Genomic DNA, 18,472 nt, shown 5'->3' on the forward strand with positions numbered 1-18,472 from the left:
CGTGCGCCCTGGATGCATCAGGAGATGCTTATTCATGGCGGAGAGGCTCCGGAGTCAGCATCAGGTGCTTTTCGGGAGTCTGTGGGAGGAGGTGACGCATCGCTTCGGGGAAAACGCGGAGATGTGACGCGCATCTGTCAGCCGGGGCTGCCAGTATTCCCTCACGGTGCGGGGCGGCAGGAGGAGGCGGCGGGGAGCGGAGCGGTGCGGCAGCGGCGGCAGGGGCTTCCCCCCCTCCTCCTCCTACTCCTCCTCATCCTCCCCATCCCTAGACTGCCCACGCATGAATGAACGGAGCGGATGATGCTCACGCACACACAGAAACCGCAGCAGCGGCAAGCCTCCCATTTACACATTTATAGAAAGTCCAGCAGCCCGCGGGACGACGGTCACGACTGGAGCCGAGGTTCGGTGACGGTCTGTGCGTAAAGATGAGAGAAACGTGAGCAGGAGCGGCGCGTCAGGCGCACAGCGAGCGAGCGAGCGCGTAAAGAGGATTCATGACTATTCAGCACAAACTGCTGGTGCTGATGCTGCGCACACACGCACACACACACACGTACACACACACACACACACACACACACACACACACACACACACACACACACACACACACACACACACACACACACACACACAGTTTTCCTTCCCTGCGATCGCCCGCAGGCTCCGTCAAACAGCCGGTGCAGTCAACGCCAGGTGATGCTCCAATAACACGCACACCGCCGCGTCCCTTACCTCCCACACACAGCAGGGACATCTCTGAAGCGGCGCGAGCGTCCCCGGCTGTCCCCGGCTGTCCTCTGCTCAGAGCTGCCTGCTCTGTCCGTCCAGTCCGCCTTTTGCTCTCCGGGACGCACAATTTCAGAAAAAAACAAAACCCACAAATACAAATCTGTGTCCGTCAGGAGCGCAGGGAAGCAGCGAGCACGAGAGCAGCGGCTGTGTGTGTGTGTGTGTGTGTGTGTGTGTGTGTGTGTGTGCGCTCTAGGGTCTGTGCTCTCTCCCTGGCAGGACGGACAGAGTGCTGAGGTCCTCGCCCCCCCTCTGCTTCCTCCTCTGCACTGCCTCAGCGCTCCTCCGCTCCTCCTGCGCGCACAGCCATCTTGTTTCAGCAGCGCACCTCCTGCGCGCGGCCCTGACGTCACGGGGGGGAGGGGGGGGGGGGGCAGGAGCAGGAGGGGGGGCATGAGGCGAAGGGATGGGGCTGAATTACCGGTCGATGCAGTGCACTCAATGAACAGTGTGACAGAGAGGCTTTCATTCATAATAATAATAATAATAATAATAATAATAATAATGATGATGATGATGATGATGACGATGATGATGATGTGGGAACACTGTGCTGTTGATATATCCTGTTCCTTGTGCGTCGCCTCTGTAGTGGCTCGTCATACTTGAACACATCGTCTCCTGTTCCAGCAGCGTTGCGTCTGTTTCTGCTTCATTCATGTGGATGAGAGAGCAGAGCAGGACCTCCTGACTCGTCACGTGCTGCTGGGCCTGTGGCCAGTCGGTCCCTCGGTTCATTAACTGGCCCTGTGGCCTACAGTAGGACTATTTTTAGGCTCACTCTGTAGATGAGGATTAAGTGTACAGCAGTGGGGAGTTGACATAAACACAGTTCAGCTTAGGTCTCCAGCAGCAGCAGCCTGATGAAAAAGTGCATTCTGTTACTGGAAAAACAGTGAAGAACAGTTTTTCGCACTGCTGTTCCATGCGCTGCTGAGGGAGATGTGGAAGTGGTATTACCTCTGTTTCCCTTGCATGGATGTGTTTTTATTCGGCTTATTTTACACTGATCATCCTGGAGCCATCAAGAGAGACGTGATGCATTTTATCACTACCAGCATAAAAGCAGAACGGAATCAGAGTGAGAGTCTCAGCTCTGCCAGCAGCTCTCCGTCCTGTGGGGGAGTTCTGCGGTACAGCTGAAGTGGAGCACCAGCAGTGCTCAGTTGGGCTTGTTTTGGAGAAAGTCTGCATGTAGGACCTCCACCCAGTTTTCATAAGCATGCAGCAGCAGCTCCACCACGAACCCAGCCCGCCCTCTGCTGGACAGACCAAAACACAACACCTCTGTCACACAAGTTAAAAATATGGGGCTGATTGTAAAAGGTAATTTCAGGGTAAAAAAGAAAAAGAAAAGCAGCGAAAGCAATGGGGAGGCTGGCAAAGAGGGAAGAAGATGGGGAAGGTCCTCAGAAAGAGGGAACAGGAGTGGGAAGAAAGCAGAAAAGAAAGCTGCTTGGAAGCTAAAAAAGAGATGGAGCTGACATTAGTTCTGTGAACCAACACTGATGACCCCAAAGAATCAAGACTTAATGTACAGATGAAGTGTGTTCTGGACTGAGATACACAGGGAGACATATGCTAGGTTTTGCTGTTATTGAATTATTGAATTTTCCATTGAAATATGTTGCAGATCTCATAACACAACTCGATCTACTGAGTTTTTCAAGCCATGTCTGATGACAAATATTGCCTCTATCATTAGCCTTAACACAATCTGGTGAAGGGTTTTTATTCTGATAACACAATCAGTCCAATGGGATCCTATCAGGGTCAGAAAGGATGTAAATCACAAGTTCCATCAAAGCATAATCTTACATTAACTCTGGATAATAGCATGATATTTGCCAAATAAATACCACAATACCTCATCATTGTTATTTAATATGAGTCTGTGATCAGTATTAGGGGTTTACAGCCTTATTACTCTAATCATTTCAATGAGAACTTATGTGTTAAGTTATCATCTCAAAGGAAAGGCCGATCTCAAAGATGAAAAAACATATTGCAATTTTCTCTTTGCAATGATGAATAGATCTGGTGTAAAATTTGGTGCGATCAGTCAGATGATCAAAAACACCACAACAATTGAAAATAAACCATGCTGAAGCTGCTGCAGTATTACGGCAAAACATTAAAGATTTGTTAAAAAATGTAGAACTGATGCTCAGATTCAATCAGTGAGAAAAGAGCTGTTAATTAATGCAGAAAACTCATCGCTGATTTGTTTAAATGTTGTGCTGCATTTAAGTGGTACCTGAATGTTTTTTGATGTCGTTTTAACCTCAGAAGTGTACTCACCATAACTGGAGAGTTTGTTGCTTGAAGTTTTGCTGTGGGGGCAACATAAACACTAAAGTCAATATTTTAACACTGCATCTCCAAACCATTAAATTTCACCTAATTTATCAAGTATAATTTAAATCATATACACAAAACACTACAATGGGAACCTACCAGTTTGAATATGAGTATTACCAGTTGTATATGCGTTTCAGGTTAACTACTTCTGAATGCATTGTATTACTGCCGCCGCTACATGGCCCGTTGTGTCTGAACAGACTCATCTGTCCACTATCAGGCACCGTGTCTCTGCTGACCTCCATGCATGGCCATTGATGTTCTTTTCCATGGTTTCTTTGCAAAGCTGGAAAGGCTGTATAAAAACTAGATCATTGCACCTCTGTATGGCCTGTTGAGTGTCAGAACCATAAAAAAGGAAAAAAAGGGTCACAAAGAAGGAAAAACTATGTTTTGAAGGACAACAGTTTCCTGAATTATGTTGGGTCTTTTGGAAAAAAGACAACTTCCGGTTTAGATTTATGCGTTTGTTGTAAAGGGAAACTTTTTCCTTTGTTGTGAAGGATTATTGCTGGTGAGTGACGTAATGACGCAAGGCGCCGTCGCGCACTGCAGCAGTGACGGATTTCCGGTTCCACCTTGGATGAGGCGCTAGCTTTAGCAGCTAGCTGCAGCAGCTAACGGACGGCGGGAAGTTTATTTTTTTATTTTTACAATTAAATCAAAACTCTGCGTCGACCGAAACTACCAGACTATTTTCGCTTGTAAGGTCCCCGCCTCTCATTGATGGCTCTGTAGTCGGTGAAGACAGCTCCGCGGCTAACATGGCTAACGTCGTGAACCAGACCCAGGCCGTGAAGCCCGCTTCAGGGAAACACGGGAACGTTCTGCCGCTGTGGGGCAACGAGAAAACCATGAACCTCAACCCCATGATCCTCACGAACGTTCTGTCCTCGCCATACTTCAAGGTCCAGCTCTACGAACTCAAGACCTACCATGAAGTGGTCGACGAGATCTACTTCAAGGTACCGGAGAGGCTAACCGCATGCTGGTTAGGTAACCATGTTAACGGGGATTTACCAGGTCCAGAGAGGTCTGTTAACGGTGGCTAACTTGGTCAGGAACAGGTCGAGTCTAACCAAGTCAGGACCACTTCAGCTAACGGGTATTAATCGGGTCCAGAACAGGTTGGTTAACAGGGACTAACCAGGTCATAACAGTTTGGTTATCGAGAACTAAATGGTCCAAAAGGATTGTGATGGTAATAATGGACTAAAAGTCAAGTAAATAATTTGTATTTTCTATAAACTAATGCTGTTTTAAAGTACATGTCTTCAACATGAACTCCAGTACCCTCCAGACACAGCTGATTCATTAGTTAGTTGAATGGGACAAGTTTCTGTCAGGGTAATTACGGGGAAGTACTCTGGGAAGCTGTTAACTTGAGAGGTAATCTCATCAACGACTTGATGAACATACATGGCAACAATGTGTCTAGTATTAACTTTTTCCTCCTGTTGAGCTCTCTGCTGCAACACTGCAGGCTTCAGTTTTATCATTATACTTCTCTACCACACACATTCATCAGTAATGTTTGTCAATGTGAATCTGTGTTTGTTTTAATGTGTCAATTTACCCGTTTTGTGAGTTTTAAAGTATTTTTGTTTTCCTGTTACTCAGTTGTGGATTATCAGCCTCTTTCTGTTGAGTCCAGCACACTTAACTTCATTAAAGTTTTATTAAATCACCAAATTCAAGATCCTTGGACACGAAATATCTGCAGATCACATAGAAATGATTGTGATCATAACTGTGGCTGTCGCTCAGCAGTCAGGTGTTTTACATTACATTGTGATTTTGTCTCTCTTTGACTCTTAATGTATAAATATTAATAATCTCTCCATGCTGGAGCTGATCATATGGAGGTGCAGCTCTCAAGTGAAGCATTCAGGAGACGTATGCACTGCTGTTGTTTTTCTGTTAGCTGCCCTGCTGATGTTCTGCAGACGTGTTATAATCAGTCTTCATGTTCTGCTCTGTGTCCCCGCAGGTCACTCACGTTGAGCCCTGGGAAAAAGGTAGCAGGAAGACTGCAGGCCAAACTGGAATGTGCGGAGGGGTAAGTGAGAAGTACGTGCTTTTTATACTCCCCGTCTTTCCCCCAACGCCATTCCTTTATCCTCATGAAGGCTTTCTGTCTGGAATAGTTTGACTGAATTAGACCTGGGGTTTTCCGAGGGTGGGAGAATGTTCAGAATGCTGTAAACGTCTGTTTTTAAGAAGGGTAGCTGCACTAGCCCTGCAGAGATGTGTGCCATTAACTTGTCTTTATCCTTGGCAGGTCCGTGGAGTTGGAACCGGTGGGATTGTATCTACTGCTTTCTGTCTTCTATATAAACTGTTTACGCTCAAACTGACCCGCAAACAGCTGATGGGTCTGATCACTCACACAGACTCTCCGTACATCAGAGCCTTGGGCTTCATGTACATAAGGTAAGGGTTTTCAGACCATTTCTGGTTAAACTGTTTAAAGACTCTTTGATTAGATAATAATCAGTTTGTGTTTAAGACTCCCACATTCCAGCCTGTATGTGTTAAAATGATGATGTCATTTCCTATAGCTGATCAATAAACCAGTGAATCCTGTGCAGGGTGTGAGGATGAGGGTTTCACTCAAATCCTTGACGAGCGTCTCTGTTGTTGTTCCTCAGATACACTCAGCCCCCCACAGACTTGATAGATTGGTACGACGGCTTCCTGGATGATGAGGAGGTATGTCACCTCGGGTAATCATTTCCTGTTTCTTTCTTCCTCGACGTGCAGTCCAACCGAGCCCCCTCCTCCGCCTTGTGATGCTCATAGCTGATTTTTCACCTTTGCCTTCATTTGGCTTAATTGTCCCCAGTTCTTTGTCCTCTGAGCTGAGTAGCTAGGTTACTTGTTCACTGCTCTGCTGCTTGTGTTTATCAGGGTAAGTACCATGTGTGATGCTGAGTAAATCTCTTAGCTCATGTAATGTTAAGGCATGCCTTTCTTTTACAAGGACTTGTTGCACAGAACTAAATTTCACTCAAATTGGACCTTTCATGTGGAAATACACACAACGTACATGTGCCAACCTTTGCACATGTGTATTGTTTCTTTTTTTTCGTCATTCAATGTAATTGGATGTCAGGATGTGCAGCCAGGCCTCCTCTAATGTTCTGATGCATTTGATTTGAATACACTGAACTCCGAGCCAACCGGCTAATTGCCCTGTTTTTTTCTTTAGATGTCCATTGTGCAGCAGGTGAATTGGAAATTGTATCTCAGCACTGTTGGTTTGCGTGAGTGCAAAGCGGCTGTTCTCTACCATATAAAGTCAATAAGTATTTAGCTTGAGTGCACTGACCTGCCTGCTCCCATATGTGCGCACACTGTGGGTCGTCTTCTTCTGTCTGTACTGAACTGAGTGCCCCCCCCCCTCCAGTTCTCTGCTTTAGAGAGGGGCTGCAGTGTAGAGCTGGGTGGTCACATGATCTGACAAGATTCTGATAAAGCACAACATGGAGGGAATAAAAGAACCTTAAACCGATTCCCCCGCAGGAGTGGTTGTCATGTGGCCCAGCTCTAATGCAGTCTCACATCTGGATGGCGGGGCTTCGTCCAGATGTTCCCTGGCTCACTCTGTGGTGCAGATTTGTGGAGCTGGCAGGCAGGTAGGATGAGGCATGGAGAGTCGTAGAAGTAAAGCCACACACATTGGAGTGATATGAGAGATTAAGCTAGATGAACAGAGGTGAAGGTTCAGTACTTGGTCATCACAAATTGCTTCTCATTGTGAGGAAACATTTGAAGACGGTCTGAGTTCGGCGCGCTGACGGCTCTTTTCGTTGCAGGAACTTGATGTGAAGGCCGGCGGCGGCTGCGTGATGACCGTCGGGGAGATGCTGCGCTCCTTCCTCACCAAGCTGGAGTGGTTCTCCACGCTGTTCCCCCGCATCCCCGTGCCCGTGCAGAAGATCATCGACCAGCAGATGAAGGCCAGGCCGCGGAAGGTGGTCCAGAAGGAACCGCAGGAGGAGGAGGCCGCCACCACGGAGACGGCCAGGCAGGGAGAGCGGCGGCGCTCCAGGTCAGTCCAGCCCTGAATCTGGAGGAGTTGACTCTGTTTCCTTTATTACATGGAAGAAGCTTGTGTCCGTCACCGTGTTGAGGGCGGGAGTTAACTCCGGGCTCATGTGTGTCTGCAGGACTCCCAGACGGACCCCCAGCCCCCGAAGGTCTCCCAAACGGTCCCGGAGCCGGAGCCACCACCGCGACAAAGAGCGCCACGGGCCCAGCTTCGACCGCGAGCTGGAGAGAGAGCGAGACCGGCAGAGGAAGGAGCGGGAGGGCCGGGACCGGGACAGGGACCGGGGGGACCGCGGGGACAGGGACAGACGGCGCTCCCGCAGCGCCGACCGAAACCAGGAGCGCCGAGACCGCAGGAGGAGTCGCAGCGTCAGCCGGGAACGAAGGAGCGAACGCAGGGAGAAGGAACGAGACGGCGGGGACGACCGCAGCAGGAGGAAGGACAGGGACCACCACAAAGACAGGGCCACGGACAGGGACAGGTCCAGGGACAAGAAGAGCAGGGCGGACGCCGACGAGCGGAGGCACAAAGACGACAGGGACAGGCACAGGGAGGACAGGAAGGCCAAGAGGCCCAGCCGGAGCCGGAGCCGGGACCGGAGGCACAAGAGCGGCGGCGAGGAGAAGAGCAGGAAGAGAGAGCGCAGCCACAGCAGAGACAGAGACAGAGAGCGCGAGCGCGACGGAGAGCGCCGCTCCCACAAACGCAGCCGCAGCAAAGACAAGAGCCACCACCAGCGAGAGCCCAGCGCCGACCACGGCAAGCACAGCGAGCGCCGGAGGAGTCAGAGCGCCGACTGAACCCTCCCCCGCCCGCCGCTTTCTGTGTCCTCCTGCTCTTTCACTCCCCGTTAGATCGCTAGTCCTCACACAGCGTCTGAGACGCCACACAAAGGCATTCGAGTTTTCTACGGTTGTCGTCCCGGGACTGTACATAACGTCTGGAGGCCGTCCGCACACCGTCAGCGGGTGAAGCCTGTCTGCCGGCTCCACCTGCTGCTACACACTCTGTCATTTCACTGCTGGCTGTACGACCGTCGACACGCTCATCTGTAAAGGGTTGACTCGTACTGGAATACCCGAGAGCTCTCAGTTCAGGCTTCTGGCTCCGTCAGTGAAGGTGTGTGGACACGCAGGGAGCCGCAGACGGATGTGTGGACCTCCCTCCAGCCCTGCTCGTCTTGTTTGGGTTAATGCTCTGTTGCATATTCTTTTCTAATAAAACCCTTTTACAAACAAGGTGGAGCTGTTCTTTAAGGGAAATCACAACCAGACATACAAATACTGGAATATCTTTATTAGGAAGTGCAGCCCTGGTCAGAACGAGATGAATAATGCATGAAAATCAACCAGGTTTCTACCAGCAGGCTGAATGAGTGACGCTACAAAAACACTGAACACAAAGATCAGAGGTCACAGGAAGACCAGAACTTGACCCAGAGGAAGACCAGCTGACAGATCTAGATGAGCTTCTTGTGTCTTTTCTTTTCCAGAATGAGACACCTTAAAAAAATAACATTTACTACCTGTGACTGTAAAGTTATGACTTGTTAGATTGAAGATTATGTCTGAAGAAACTTGTCTTTTGTGAATTCATTAGCAGAGTTTTGTTGTTACTATGGCGTCCATTCAGACGAGGACAGACTTCTGACAGTTTACATATTAAATACACGTAAAAATGGCAAAAAAAGTAAAAACGTCCTGATATATTACTTTTCAAACAGCTATTATATAAATTACAACAGTGTAAAAAGTAAAAGGAGCTGTGGAGCCATAGAAAACACAAAACCTCAACCAACAGCAGACAACGCGTAGCAGTACAGGTGCTTTAATCCAGATGTGTGTGAGCGTGACTGAATGAGACTAATGAGTGGAAGTCTGCTCTACAGCGGAACTCGGACTGCTCTAAGGCTCTACAGGTTTCATCAGGCTGCCTCTTCAGCGGCAGAGAGATGGTCACATTTTAGAGAGGGGGTCCGCAGACCCCTAGCTTCCTGCAGGTGTCCCCCCCGCACTTAAAGGCTCAGTGTCTGCAAACACACCGACTGCGAGTCGGGGCCGCTGGCTCCCGCGGAGAAACGGGCCCGGACGGAGAAGCAGTAGTCGGAGGAAGGGCTCAGGTCCGACACGATGAAGCTCTCCCCCAGCACCGACAGCTCCTGCTCCCGCTCCTCCGGGGGGCTTCCCTGCCTCCGCACCACCAGGGTGTAGCTGGATGCTCCCTGGACCGGAGACCACTCCACCAAAACCACCGCCGGCATCACCCGGGTGGCCCTGAGCTCCGGGCCTGAAGCAGAGGATAAAAGCAGCTCAGAATTGGTTTATTCCAAACTAAACAATACCAAATTATATTCCTGACTCTCGAGCTTGGGGTTTACAAGGGAAAAGCAAAGGACTGAATCCTCTTAGCACCAGGGGCTGTGAAGCGTTTTGAGTGGACGGGGGGCAGCCGTAACGTATGATGTCTCCCGGAAGTAGGGACAGGAATTGTTAAGAATTTAGTGATTCTGATTCCATTATCGATACGATTCCTTATCAATTCTCTTATCAATTCTCATTAAATGAGAAATGAAACAATATAAATGGGGTGTTTGCATTAACTCTTTATCTTCATTCTGAACAGAAGCAAGCTGCAAGTCGCCCCAGTTTCATCGTTTAGTGTGAAATGCAGCCAAACTCTGGAGCTTCTTCCTGACGCCAGGTTGGAAAGCTCAGAACCAAATTACACCAGGCTGACACTGGATGCCGGTGCGTGTCCGGGCTGGCTCCGCAGCACTGTCAGATATGAACACATGAACCGACTGGACTGCTTTCCCTTTGTATAAATACTATTTATCTTTGGTGTTTTTTCCGGTGTGGCGTGAATAAAAGCAGCTGTAATAACAGAAAAATATTTTGTGTCATATTTGTGTTGCCATCGCACCATGCCGGTAAAAATCACCTACACCTGCACAGTAATGTGATTACATGATCTGTCTACATGCGCTACTTACAGAAAATTAATTCAGTTTTCGAGAGAAGTTTATGAGAGATGTGGAAATTTAACCACATGACAGCAGAGCGTTTAAGAACAAACACACAGTGGTGATTTCCTCACTTCAATGTATTTAATGGAATGATGGTACAGCAGCGGTGTACAGAACATTATCCCTATGTTCTGAACAGAACGCAGAACCTTCAGTCACACTCTAAACATCAGTCACCAGAAAGATTAAAATCCTCCATCAGATCACAGAAGTATTGAAATAAGTCCCGCCACACAGAAGTTTAGCACAAACTGCTGCTGCTGTCCAGCGGCAGTGTGACGGTGGAACCAGGCAGCAGATCTGCAGCTCACAGTGCTGAAGATCATCTAGAGAGAGAGAAACACAGACATCATCATGTATATTTACTGAATTTGTTTAACCAGGACATGATTGACACGAGCGTACTCGTTAGCAGTTAAGCTAACGGTAACACATTCACTATACATAGATATCTAATAGAACACTAGATGCCTCGGCACCACTGCTAGCCAATGAAGTCAGACGTCCGCAAAGGTCGGCCATTTTTGTATGGGAATCTGGCTCCCTCATGCTGGGGCTATTTGGCGTAGAGGCGCGTCCCCTGAGTGGCGGATAGGAGTACCCTCCTTTGGGGGGTTGCACCTGAATAAAATGGAATAGGGTGCTGTGGACCAACATAGCCTAGGAGAGGGACAACTCTGACTCCAAACCCGGGTAGACAGAGCTCGTTAGTTTTGGTAAGCAGTCTGTCTAGGAGAAGGGCAACTCTGACTACAAACCCCAGAGTGCCGGTACGCTGTGAGGTGGCAGCCCCACCAACCGGCTATCCTGCAGGGGGCCAACAACCCACCCAGGAGAAACCTCTTCTGTTACAAAACTGACCAGAGAAAGAACCGGACTGACCCACACGGTAACGGACCCCAGCCTGCCCCCGATCAACCAGTACGAATCGACCTTCGTCGTAGGACACATGTTGCCACATGAAATGTCCAGACACTCCTCTGCCCCAGAGCTGCCACTCTGCTGCCCCGGGAGCTCTGCCGCTACAACATCTCCCTGGCAGGGCTCTGTGAGGTCCGATGGCAAGGTAATGGCGAAACAACAGCAGGCGACTATTGTTACATCTGGAGTGGCCTCGAGAGCCGGACCGACCTTTATGGTGTGGCTCTTGCCATTCCAAAAGCCCTCCGGAGGTCCCTCATCGGCTGGACACCCCTAAGCGACAGACTACCGTCTGCTGGCTTCCTCCACCACCAAGGCAAGATGACAGTGGTTGTTGCCTACGCCCCCACGGATGTCGCTGATGAGGATGTGAAGGACGCGTTCATCGACCAACTCCACCAGGCTGTCAACCAAGCTCCACCACACGTCACCATCATTCTCACTGATGCCAACGCCACTCTATCCAGCAGCAATCGGTCCCCCGGCTCACCTGTCGGCATCACCTTCATCGACAGGAAAACAAATGACAATGGCAACCGCCTCCTCCTTCTCTGCCACCATAACAGCCTCTGTGTTGCTGACACCTGGCTTCCTCGGAAACAAATCCATCATTGGACGTGGTACAGCGCAGATGGCAGAACCAGGAAGGTGCTGGACCACATCCTCATTTCTCGACGCTGGAAGTCATTTGTCACCAAGTGCTGGGTGTACAGAGGAGCACAGCTTGGCAACACAGACCATCGCCTGCTGGTGGCCCAGCTGAAGCTAAAGCTCCGAGCCAACCAGCACAAGACTCTGCCTCGCCCCAATTCCTCCCGACTCAACGACCCCAACATTGCCACAGACTTCAGTCACTCTGTCCACCGCACTCTTGATGCCCTGGCTCCCGACAAAGTGACAGACTGGGTGACCTTCAAGGAAAGTGTCCTCCAGTCTGCCCACAATGTCCTTGGATGTTCACGATCGTCCCTTAGAAAGCCCTGGATATCAGAGAGGACTCTAAACATCATCGACCAGCGGTGTGAGGCCCAGCTCCGAGGCGACCTCACGGAGTATCGGCGACTGAACCGCCAGCGCAGTGCGGCCATCGCTGAGGATATGGAGAGGTTCTGGGAAGCAGAAGTCCGACAGCTTGAGTCCGAGGCCAACAACAATAACTTGAACCACGTATTCAGTCTACTGTGCCAGGCCCGTAGCGGTCCACACATAAAGACAGCTCTGGTAAAAGATTCTGCCAGTGATCTCATTACAACTGAAGCCAACTGCCTCGAGCACTGGAAAGAACACTTTAGCCTCTTCCTGCAGCACCGCACCATCCCGGCTGATCCCACTCTCCTAGAGGCTGCCTACGCTTCACCCCTTAGCGACGCCTGCTGCACAGACCCTATAACACCTGGGGAAGTGATAGCTGCCCTGAAGAAACTGAACATCAGGAAAGCCCCCGGCATCTGTGCTATCACCAGTGAGATGCTCAAAGCTGGCGGTGATGGCATGGTGGAGTGGCTAACCCACTTATTCAATCAGGTGTGGGAAACAGAGCAGCTGCCCACTGACTGGACCAGAAGGGTCATCCTGCCCTTCTGGAAATGCAAGGGTGATCGGCTTGTCTGTGAAAACCATATACGCATTACCATGCTCTCCATCCCTGGCAAGGTCTTCACCAGGATCTGGCTTCACCGTGCCCTTCCAACGATCAGAAGTTGCCGCCATCCCCAGCAGGCTGGCTTTATACCCAATCGCTCCACAATCAACCACATCTCTGCCGTACGTCTGCTGATAGAGAAGACCCGTGAATTCCATAAAGACCGCCATCTGTATATCGGATTCATTGATCTGAAGGGCGCCTTCGACACCGTCTGCCTCACTGTGGAACATCCTCCAAACCCTCGGAGCACCACCCAAGATCATCGCTCTGTTCAAGCTGCTCTACAGCAACGCAGAGAGCTGTGTCCGTATTACTGACTCCAACTGGTTTACCATCTCCAGTGGCGTTCGCCAGGGCCGTGTGGCTCCTGATCTTTTCAACTGCATCATCGACCATCTGATGTCCAAGGTCTGCGAGCGCGTCCCCGGAGTCTCCTTTGGCAACTACTACCTGACTGACCTAGAATACGCTGACGATACCATCCTGCTCAGCACAACCTACAGTCAGCTGAGAGACGCTCTGTGCATTTACAGTGAGGAGGAGCACAGCTCGGCCTCCAAGTGAGCTGGACTAAAACCAAGTTCATGCATTTCGGTGATACCGAAATGCAATGCAATCGAATGGTTTACCAGATCCACCTCCCATGCAAACTGGGAGCGACATTGTGGAGCCTGTCAAGAACTTCGTGTACCTGGGGTCCATGGTGACAGACAGCGGGGACCTAAAACCAGAGATTGACTGCAGACGAGCCCTAGCAGCATCTGCTCTGCAGTGTCTCTGGAAACCACTATGGCGACAGCAGACCATCTCGCGCACGACGAAGCTCCGGACTTACAAATTAGCCGTACTCTCCATCCTGCTATGTGGCTCAGAAACATGGCCCCTGAGCGACACTCTGGCAGCACGAATCGATGGCTTTGATAGCAGGGCCCTGAGAACCATGGAGAACATCAGGTGGCCCCAGCGAGTTTCCAATGAAGTGCTTAGAGCCCGCACAAGCCAGCCCCGAGCATCTTCCTTGGTCGCACAACGCCGCACCCGCTGGCTGGGCCATGTCCTTTGTCTACCCCGAGAACATCCGACACGAGCCATTCTCCGGTTTGACCCAAAGGCCGCAGGCTGGAGACGACCTCGAGGGAAACCCCGCACCCGATGGCTCGACGTCGTTGCTGGCGACCTCCAACAACATGGAGTTGCTGTGGAGGATGCAGAGCAGCTGGCACAAGGTCTCCAGCAATGGAAAAATCTGGTTCACCGGGTTGGCTCAACGCACCGGGACGGAATACCCTGCCCCTCGCTGGAGCACTAAGTAAGTAAGTAAGTAATCTGGCTCGCTCATAACATTGTATTGATGAGACAAGAACAATTTAACAAGCTGTAACTTGCTCAAATTTAACCGATTTTCGGTGATGAACGGTTTGGTTTATAATAAACATCAAATCTCTGTTAATGACATAACATATGATTGAATGAGCATGACTTGTTTTAAATATATATATCCTGAATATTCATAATATTCTTCATATTAGGCTCCATGTTCAAATCCTTACACTGAGATATATTCATAGTACTGTAGACTTATGAATAATTTAGACAAACCACACATGTCCATATTTTTAGTTTTGTATGAAAATATTTCAAGATTTGACAGGGCTGTAGTGGAGGCTGAAAATAAACAGTTTACCCACCTGAAACTTCAGAAATACCTCATATCATATCTACCTCATATCTCATGAACCTCATTATATTGCATATATTATTTTTATTAATATATAACATTAAACAGTAACCTTCAACATTATTAAATCTATTGTGAATGTATAATGTCCCCCCACAGATTATTTGAACATGAAACAGTGTACCAGAAAACACATTGTTAAAAAATAATGAATTAGGCTTTGTAAAAATTTATAAAAGGAGCGCAGAAAGGCTCAAGTCAAATAATGGAATTACAGTCACAATATAATTAAGTAAACGAATAAAAGGCAACTGGGTGAATCTCTTGATCAATCAATTTTTATATAACTCAGAGTCACAACAGCAATTGCCTTATAGTGTTTTAAGATGTTCCATTGAAAATTTTCAGCGAAATAAGAGTATAAATGTCTGCACATCACCAACCTTACCTTGCGTTCCACAGAAACTCTAACAGCTTTCCGTACTAAGGTGGCCGACCTCTGCGGATGTGGTGGAGTCTTCCGTAAGGCATCTAGTGTTCTATGAGATATCTATGTTCACTATAGAGCAATAAAACGTCTGATATTTACCTTCTTTCTTAAACGCCGTCGCTGGTGAGACGAGGGTGGGCGTCGCTGACAGCTTGATGATGATTTGATAGCTCGCCGTTAAAAATAGAGAGCCAGAAACACTTTCCGGGAGTCCTCCATTGTTGTTATGGCGAGCGTGTGAGCAGCTGCGTCCACAGTGACGTACTGACGTTCTGCAATGACGCAGTGACGTAGCTCCGCCTCCGCCTCCGTGGCTCCCGAGGGGTGGAAAAGCAAAGCCGTGTTCAGGAGGCCCGGGGCGAGCACCGCGTTGGCCCTGGCCCCGATTTGGCCCGGGAGCCAGTGCTGTCTTCTTCTTCTTCTTCTTCTAATGATTTCCGGCAGGCTGTACGCTGATTTAGCGCAATGCTGCCCCTTCAGGTTAAGTAGTAAACATCAGTTCACACTTTAGACTGGAGTAGAGGTTGGTGGCTCGCAAAAACTTAATCACAGCATTGTCAATCAAGCAAGAATTGCTACCAGCAGAAAATAACGACTTAAAAGAAAAGACTGTTATTCCAAATTGAGATAATTCTTTATATACAACCCGCCTCTCCACACTGTAACACACACAAGAAAATAATACATGGATAACGGTTTCAGCTTCCCCACACTGACACAAGCCACTCTGATGCTTTCCTATTACATTTAAATAGGCAGCAAGCCCACAATGCCCCAGTCTTATGTGAGTAATTTTTACTTGATTAGTTCTGTTGTCCATCAGTGGCCTACAATTTTTAACTCAGGGCTGACAGCTAAAATATACTCCACCTTTAGTTTCCTTATCCCACTTTGTTTGCCATTGTTTGTCTATTTCATTTTTAAAAAGAGAGATGCACTCCAGCTTCCCAAGGCCCATTTCATATTCCACCTCACTATGAAGAAGAGAGTCTTTAGCAAGATTATCCGCAGTTTCATTTCCATATATACCTGAGTGACCAGGGATCCACACAAAAATTACCGCACAGCCAGACTGTTCAATTCTACGCAAGCAGCACAAAATTTCAAGGATAATATCAGAGCGCTCTCCTGAAATTCCACCAGCTATAGAATGAATTGCAGCTGAAGAGTCAGAAAAAATGTACGATAACTCAGGTTTATTCCGCTCGACCCAATCCAAGGCCCACCAGATTGCCAACAGTTCAGTAGAAAAAACAGACACATTATTAGATACTCGCATATTTTTCCTAATCTCCTTATTCATTATGTAAACTCCAAAGCCAGCTTTTCCTGAGGTTGGATCCTTGGACCCATCTGTAAAAATAAAATACCCTGAGTCACTCCTTGAAATAAATTCATTCAGTTGTTGGCAACAAACTCTTTCCTTATTCTGACGCAACAGGTGAAACTGCACTTCTGGATCTGGTCGGAGCCAAGGAGGGACAGGGGACCATACTATGCTAGTCACATTTCGCTTGCTCAGCCCCAGCTCACAAGCAGCCCGACATATTGAGCTCAGATAATTAGCCCGTCTCATGTTTTTTTCGAACTCCCAGCATTCTCCCAGGAGGCTCTTTGCACTCGAATCATGCCCCAACCCAGCTAGTCTAGCCCAGTACTGGAGCCCCAGCTTCTGCCTTCGCATTCCCAACGGAGTCTCTCCCACCTCAACTAATAAAGCCGGAATAGGTGTCGTTCTGAAAGCCCCTGAGCAGACCCTTAATGCTTTAGCCTGAATTCTATCCAGTTTCGCCAAGCTGGTCTTAGGTGCAGCTCCAGACACAAAACAGCCATAATCCAAAGTAGACCAACATCGCTCTAAATACCATTTGCAAAGTTAGACGGTCTGCCCCCAATCCGTGCCGGCCAAACTGCAAAGAATATTGATGATCTTTTCACATTTACAGATGACTTTTTCAATATGGCAGTTCCATGTAAGCCTTTCATCCATCCACATACCTAAAAATGTAAAGGTTTTGACCCTTTCCAGTGGGTGATCATATAAAAACAATGTACTTTCTGGAGTTTTCTTTTTAAAACCAAATATCATGAAATTACTCTTTGAGATGGAAATCTTAAAGCCCCACTGATTTACCCACTGAATTGATCCAAAGCATTCTGAGTATGCTCAATTAAAAGATCTACGTTCTTGCCTCTGCGCCAAATTGCGCCATCATCAGCAAAGAGGGATTTTCCAAATCTTGAGTCAATATTTTTTTCAGAACACTCGCAGTTCACCCTCACTTGAATTGATCTATTGTTTAGAAAATCCGTAATCCAGGAGAACATTCTCCCTCTAACCCCTGCATCAAATAATTTAATCAATAAACCCTCACGCCACAAACTATCATACGCTTTTTCAATATCAATAAAAACTGCGAGCAGTGATTCTTTATTAATAATCGCTTTTCTTATGTCCTGGTCTAGAACTCCCACTGAATCCATTGAGTTTCTTCCTATTCTAAAACCATTCTGACAACTAACAAAAAACCCAGAGACCTCCAAAAAGTAGACAAGCCTGTTCGTAACCATTCGCTCCATCACCTTACAGCCAGTGCAGTCGAAAAAGGGTTTCAGAGGCCTTCTGTGTCTGCTGTCAGCTGACGGAGGTTGCCAGATCTGCCCCAAATATAATATTAAAAACGTCCACCAATAGAAAGCAATCCAAATCTCCATCTCTATAGAAAATGCATGTTAAAATCGTAAAAACCTAATTTGCATTTAAAAAAAAAAGGTCACAAACACATATTCATTCCATCAACCCACCTCGGGTTCAAAAGAAGCTTGATTGTGCAGAAACCTGCCCAATCTGGCAACACAGCCGCTCCAGTCATAGAGCTATGTTTTGTACAATTTTGGTGTCGTTTGACTTTCCTACAATGAGTAAGGGCGAATCCCAATTCTCTGCTTAATCCTCAATCTTACTCCTCATTCCTCAAAATGCGCGCTCCCGTGAGGTTAAGTGGTGTCCCATTCCTAAACAAGTTGAGGAAAGGAGCGAGACTAAGGGACGTTATCTCCCTTAATTTTGAGATTCTACCAGACCTACCTTGGAGTTGAGGAGAATCCAGAATGCTTGTTAAATAGTTCATTTTGCTGTTATTTTATTAATAAAAACTTGTGTATATTACTTTGGGAGTAATTGTATTAACTTTCTATCACAGATAATACGTATTTGCAAAGGCTATTAGAAAGAAATCAAGAAAATTCATTTGAATGCATTTATTAACAAGGTCACACATGCAAAATGTTAAATATTTCTAAGGCAGGGTGCATTACTTACAGTTATAAAGGGCGTTGTTATGGATCATTGACCAAAAGTATTACTGCTGCCAGCCCCCCACCACCACCACCACCGCCACCGCCACCGCTACCGCTACCGCGCTAAATTCTGCAGCGCCTTGACAACGGAGAGGGAAAAAACAACAGCGGTCCACGCGTGTACGCTCTCTCTTCTTCGG

General features: G+C 48.0%; 1 protein-coding gene across 1 annotated transcript; it reads left to right on the forward strand.

Moving 5' to 3' along the window:
* The first annotated feature begins 3,711 nt into the window (after window positions 1–3,711).
* Window positions 3,712–8,467, forward strand: prpf38b (pre-mRNA processing factor 38B). Its single transcript, XM_030114161.1, has 6 exons — window positions 3,712–4,124; window positions 5,150–5,218; window positions 5,441–5,592; window positions 5,811–5,871; window positions 6,978–7,213; window positions 7,332–8,467. Exons 1-6 carry the CDS (start codon window positions 3,924–3,926, stop codon window positions 8,011–8,013), a joined length of 1,401 nt encoding a protein of 466 aa, XP_029970021.1. The 5' UTR covers window positions 3,712–3,923; the 3' UTR covers window positions 8,014–8,467.
* The last annotated feature ends 10,005 nt before the right edge of the window (window positions 8,468–18,472 follow it).

The sequence above is a fragment of the Salarias fasciatus genome, chromosome 18 (genome assembly GCF_902148845.1).
Source record: "Salarias fasciatus chromosome 18, fSalaFa1.1, whole genome shotgun sequence".
Taxonomy (NCBI): Eukaryota; Metazoa; Chordata; class Actinopteri; order Blenniiformes; family Blenniidae; genus Salarias; species Salarias fasciatus.